The sequence below is a fragment of the Branchiostoma lanceolatum genome, chromosome 13 (assembly GCF_035083965.1).
Source record: "Branchiostoma lanceolatum isolate klBraLanc5 chromosome 13, klBraLanc5.hap2, whole genome shotgun sequence".
Classification (NCBI taxonomy): Eukaryota; Metazoa; Chordata; class Leptocardii; order Amphioxiformes; family Branchiostomatidae; genus Branchiostoma; species Branchiostoma lanceolatum.
Genome location: NC_089734.1, coordinates 2,223,388 through 2,229,767, shown reverse-complemented (window position 1 = coordinate 2,229,767; position 6,380 = coordinate 2,223,388). Strand labels below are relative to the sequence as shown.

General features: G+C 43.2%; 1 protein-coding gene across 1 annotated transcript; it reads left to right on the top strand.

Annotated features, from left to right (window-relative positions):
• The first annotated feature begins 225 nt into the window (after nucleotides 1–225).
• On the top strand, nucleotides 226–5,495 carry LOC136447080 (phospholipid phosphatase 1-like). Its single transcript, XM_066445754.1, has 8 exons — nucleotides 226–325; nucleotides 707–858; nucleotides 1,915–2,076; nucleotides 2,341–2,486; nucleotides 2,594–2,651; nucleotides 3,077–3,136; nucleotides 3,943–4,059; nucleotides 5,134–5,495. Exons 1-8 carry the CDS (start codon nucleotides 226–228, stop codon nucleotides 5,308–5,310), a joined length of 972 nt encoding a protein of 323 aa, XP_066301851.1. The 3' UTR covers nucleotides 5,311–5,495.
• Nucleotides 5,496–6,380: the final 885 nt, after the last annotated feature.

Here is a 6,380-nt window from a genome sequence, read left to right as displayed (position 1 = left end):
CTGGTTCACAGTGCACTGAAGCCAGGTACGGTGTCACTGCTAACAATGCAGTCCCAAACGAAGAGTATTTTTACATTTAATAGATACTGTTAAGACCCCCATTCCACTTGGACGGCGCTCTCGCCGCGCTCTGACGGCGACCTCAATTTGGCCAGATCGCCGTGAGAGCGCCGACAGCGCGACGAGAGCGCCGCGGGAGCGCAGAGGGAGCGCGGCGAGAGCGCCATGCGCGCCATGAGCGCCGTAACCTCGGCGATGGTTTTGAACATGTCCAAAACAGTCGCCGTGAGAGCGCCGAGGATGGCGATGGGATCAAAGGGCCGCAGCGAGGGATGAAAGGGCCGCAGCGAGCGCTCAAGGATCACAGCGAGCGCTCTACGGGGATTGAATGGTCTAAACTGTAGTTCAAACAAATTTCGTTCTTGAAGTAGTGTATCTTACATCTCTGGCAATTTTGTGGTCAAATCCAGTGTTCTAGCCAGCCTGAAATTTGTACCCGTCATTTCAAATTTGCTTGAGGGAAGAAGAAATCGAGCGCCGAAGGCGCGAGGCGTCGCGCCGGAGGCGCAACTTTCCTAGGGGGGCCGGGGGTATTCTTCCGCGGAAAATTTTGAAATCTAGACCGTCTGAAACGCTATTTCCTGCATATGTAAGTTAAGAATGTTCACGGGTAGATGACGTGTATTGTTGTAATTTCCCCTAACAGTTCTCCTGCCCGTTGGCATACTGAGGTTCGCCGGAACTCCGACACAGCGCGGGTTCTTCTGCAATGATCAGACCATCAGCTACCCGTTCCACGAGAGCACCGTCCCAGAATGGATGCTGATTGTACTGGGCGCGGGGATCCCCACGATTTGTGTGAGTTTATGTCTCCCTCTTTAAAGGAGTCCTAGAGTCCAGAGGGGGGAGTTATTTTCCAATAGATGATAATTTTAGGAAGTAAAAATGAATATTTTTTACAGTATACGATAAAGTAACCACTAGTCCAATGCGCATCAAAAAGCATTCAGTATTCTACCGAATTCCCCAGATGACCCTCTATTTTCTGATTGATTAGATTAAACAACCTCAGCCTATGGCTTATTACAATGTGCCTGACAAGGCCTGACAAAAGTTAGATTACAAAAAGAATGTCAGGTTGGTTAATAGAAAATCGTCTTGCTTTGTGTTCTTTTATATCTTATCAACAATTGGCCTTCTTATTGTGCTTAACCCCCCTCATCTATGCCAAAAATACTCAATAATTAAGATTGATACATAATCTAGTGAAAAATAACACCGCCTTCTGGAGTTTACGACTCCTTTAACCCTTAAGCTGTCAGATTTGTAGTCCAGTAACAAAAAAAAAAAGTTTGACCCCTCCCTCACGAAACCCGCGAAACAGCCGGCGGCCGTAACTCCCCTAACTTCCGGGCTTCGAGCGCTACACGCACGCAAAACTGTTTTCTTCTGGGGAATACTCTATCCCGGTTATAGACCGGCCCAGCACACAAGGGATCTTTTCGTATCCCTGATAAAACCGGGACTGGCAGCTTACAGTTTTGATATTACCATTGTGTAATTAACCTTCTCACTGCTGCCTAACTCCATAACCAATACTGATTAAGTTTCAAATCCTTATTCTTGTTGAGTTGGTCGGCTACTTTCTCTTTGCAAACGCTTACCTTAATAAGCTAAAGTTTGATGTCAGTCTAGGGAACTGGCTACCAAAAATACTCCCTAAGAAAGGATAATGTAAAGTTGGCATTATTTTGGTAACTTAGTTTAAAATGTAGATTGGTAAATCGTACACAATCAAACACATGTGATGCCTTTTTGTAATTAAACACTCTAATGACATTTACATTTATTACTATGAGATATTCGGTTTCTTGAAGATCATTGTATGTTTCTTGTTTCCTTGCCATGTTGCAGATGTTGGTAGGAGAAGCAGTTTTTATCCACAGATCGTCCAAGTTTGAAGGAGAAGGGACCAAGAAGTTCCCTTTCCGTCAGTATTTCGCCAGAGTCCACAAGACGGTCGGGATCTTCGTATTTGGCGGATTTTCCACTCAGTGTCTCACGGATCTCTTTAAGGTATGGACGGGCATCTTAAGATTTTAAGTGTAATTTCTTTTTTAAGGTCTTGCTATAAGACTACCACCTGGCCAATGTAACCACTGTTTGGTGGTCCCGTAGATAATATTTCTAATTAACACCTGTCCACAAAGACCAGATTTTATTCGCCCGCTGAGTGGTCTTCTTGGGCAGTTTTGACTGTATCGTTTGTATGTGTATGCTTTGAAATATACAAACAGATAGTATTGAATAATTTTTTCTCTTTGCAACATAACTTTGCAGTTCACAATTGGTCGGTTGCGTCCCGATTTCCTGTCGGTGTGTGCGCCTGACTACAGCACGTTTAACTGTACGGACGCCATGGGGCGATACGTCTACGTCACCGACTATGTCTGCACAGGGGATCATCATGAGATTAGAGAGTCCAGGTAAATATCTATCAACCAATATATCAATAAATTAATCACAATGACATTAGAGAATCCCTTGCTGTTAATCAATTAAAGTGTCAACAGACGTTTTTCTTACCCTGCAGGTTGTCCTTCTTATCCGGTCGCGCCTCAATGTCATTCTTCTTCATGGTCTACCTGGCGGTAAGTTTCTTTTCTTCACTCTGTCACTGTGCATGTCCCCCTAGCGCAAGCGGTAACGCAACCCCGCTGCTTCGCCATCTGGATCAAATTCCGTGGATTCTACTGCCTGCGTTCGATCATCAGTGGTCGCCTCGAGCTCGGACATGTTGTAAGGGATTGCATTCGTCATTTCGGATGGTGCCGTAAAGATGGCGGCCCCGTGAAGAAGGTCCCTTACCCTAGATGAGCTAGGTACTCATTTACACCTGAGTGATGTGAGGAAAGTCGTATTAAGTGCCTTCCAAAGGGCACAACGTTCGAGCGCATGTTCAGACATGTCTGGGGGCAGCCCGGGATCGAACTAGGGTCCCCTTGTTCTGCAGTCGAATGTTATCTCCATTACGCCACACGACGCCACTCATCTGCCTTTACAATCTCTTCCCCAGTTATACCTGCAGGCGCGGATCAACTGGCGGCAGTCGATGGTGCTGAAGCCCTTCCTACAGGTGAATAAATGGTTTATTGGTCCGAAATTACCCATGCAATGGCAGCCAATGCTGAATTGCTGCAGGGTTTACAATCACGTAATACACAATAATACACATGACACATATTTGCACACTTGCACTTCGCACTGTCGCAAGGGTCTGGCGGCTGCCATTCGGCGCCAGCAGGTGACCTCAATACGACCTTCCCCAACCAAAGTCAGGTACCCATTCACACCTGGGTGGAGTGAGGAAATTCGTGTAAAGTGCCTTTCCCAAGGGCACATCATCGGGGCATACCGGTGGTTTCGAACCCGGGACCTCTCGGTTCTGGGCGAAACGCCCTACCGATTGCGTCATACGATGCCATGAATCAAAAGACTCTTTGTACACAACCAAGTGTTTTGTTCAAGCTGACTTTTTGGTGACCACTTATCACCTTCCTCAGGGCAATTCTAGCACGAGCACTACAGCTCAGATAGGTGTGCCTGCTTACAGATGCAATCCCACATGTAAAGTTTTAACATGTATCCAAAAAAAAGTTAAATGCCGTCCCAAATGTAAAGGAATGTATTATATACATAAATGTTGTCAAATAACAAAAACTGCAATTATCATCAACGTTGATGAATGTTAGACATCCGGGTAGAAAGATACGCCCAAAATAGTTACTCAAGCAACTGGATTGTGAAAAGAAATTATCCAGTTGCTTGTCTGACTAATTGAGTAACTATTTTTGGCGTAATTTAAAGAAGTGTATTATATTCATGATTGTAATGTTAAGTAAATATAGCAGTGCACCAACTATCATCTACTCCTTCCTGTAGGTCCTGGCGATTATCGTGGCCCAGCTGACGATGGTGTCCCGAATTTACGACAACAAAAATCACTGGAGCGACGTCCTGACCGGAAGCGTGCTGGGCACCATCATAGCTCTGCTGGTGGTGAGTTTGGATCCATGTTTCTCACTTAGTTACTTTGACCCCCAGACAAGGGCAAAGTAGGGGGGAGGGGGTGATCAACTCTTAACGACAGGCTAGTAGACAGGCTATAGCATGGTGCAGTTTGTAACAATTTTGCAAGGGGGAGCTGTTGACTGCAGAGCTTCATAGGATTCTCTACACTGTAAAAAAGTGCCTTTTTCCCCACAGTTCATACTAATCACTGATATCTTGTTAGAATACTTAACTTTTGTGTCAATTTACTAAATATAATATGCTTCAGTTTTAAACGATTTTGCAAGACGGAGCTGTTGATTGTAAAGCTATCATATTGGATTTTCCCCACTTTTTCCCCACAGTTTAAACTAATCCCTGATATCTTGTGGGAATACTTACATTGTGTCATTTTACCTAATAAAACATACTGCAGTTTGTAACACTTTTGCAAGGGGGAGCTGTTGACCGGAAAGCTACTAATATGTTGGATTCTGTACACTGAAACACAAAATGATTCCATGTCGAAAAATTACAAGATTCATTATTCTTTTACTTCCATTACTATGTGTCCCTACCCTACGTTTGGACCTTTCAATCTTCAACATAAAGTATGGATCATTTACTAGATACTGGTATATGTACACATGTACATAGACATTGGAGTACATACAATAGCATCTTTTGCAGGGACTAAGGTGGTATAAAGCCTATAAATGCAAAATAACAAAAATGTGCATAAGTCAGTTTTTCTCTACATTCATGTTTCTCTTCCATGTGAATAGTGGGGGTAATTGTGTGTTGTCTGTGTCTTTAAGCATTTTTATGATAATCCTATCTTTAACTCAAGTAATACCCCCTCTCCTTATCGGTTATTTTTCTTACTAACTCTAATCTAACCCAGGGTTGGCTGTGCAGGACTGACTGAAACCGGTAAAGGGAACTTCTATCACTTCATGTTGGGCAGCAATATAAGTCAATGTTTGGAAGTTCTGGTTTTGCGTACTGAACAGCCAAACCAACGAATAGATAAATAAATAAAAGTAAAACAATGTCTGACTTGCTACTGACAATGTTTTACAGGGTCTGTTAGTCTCCGACCTTTTTCCCAAGACCCTGCAGAATATTGACCATTCGGTGGTCCAGGAGGAGACCACGCCCAAACAAGATGAGGATGAGGAGAGGCCACCGGAGGTGGTTGCCACTGACAACGGTGACGACGGGAAAAGGAACCTTCCAGGCATGACAACCGACATGTAGACTTCGTTTTTTGATGATGTTTAAACTTTTTGTCCAACAATATTTAGAACAATGTGCCATGGCCACAAAAATCTATATTCTTGGTTCTCTGTCATCTATTTTGGCAAAAATGCAGCAAGCGGTCAAGATGAAAAGAGAGAATAAAAAGAGTCTTTTTACACAACCAAGAGATTTGTTCCACCGACGTCTCGGTGACCACCTATCTTCTTGAAGGCAATCCTTATCTCTATGTCCTGACTGGTTCACATGGCAATGCAGCACAGGTGTTGCTGCTAATACATATTAATGAAATGCATTCCCAAACGCAAAGAATTTACTGTGCTGCATTGCCACGTCCAGTCAGAATTGCCTTGAAGAAGGTGACAGATGGTCACCGAAACGTCGGTGGAATAAATCTCTTGGTTGTGTAAAAAGAGTATTTTTTATTCAGTGACTTACCAACCTGATGAAACTATTCACGGACGAAAAGAGAGAGTTAGGAAGAAAACTTGAGTCAGGCTATATTTACTCCCCAAAAGTCCTCCTTGGACTTTCTCTTTCTTGTTGATATTTCTCGTCAGCAATGTTTTTTTTAACTTTAGCACTCTGAAGTAGCCGTTTGGCACCCAACTCCCTATTGATTACAGAGTTAGGCAGCAGGGAGAAGGTTAAAAATATGAGGTCCAACAATACAAATAGTTAAGGCCTTAGCAGACCAAATTTTTGACTGAAGCTTCAGTCTTCCTCTTTGAAAGTTTGAGTCCTTTTATGCTGCCGTTGGATGAAAAGTTTAAGCATTTGTGCTATTTTCAAAAATCTCATTCCCATTGGTTTGTTCAATATTTGTCCCCTTGTGTTGCTTGTCCACGGTTTTTATCAGCCTAGCACCCAGGCTATAGTTTCCTCACTTCTGGTTGCACAATTGCATATATTATTAGGCTATGATTTTATTCAGTTATTAAGACAATAATAATCTTGTTTGCGTGAGTTTGACATACAGTTTAGGCCCCTCTACAACTAACAGAGTTGTATCGGCTTACACAAGATCTTTAGTCTTGTGCAGATTCCATGATTTCTCTCTTTCACAGTTT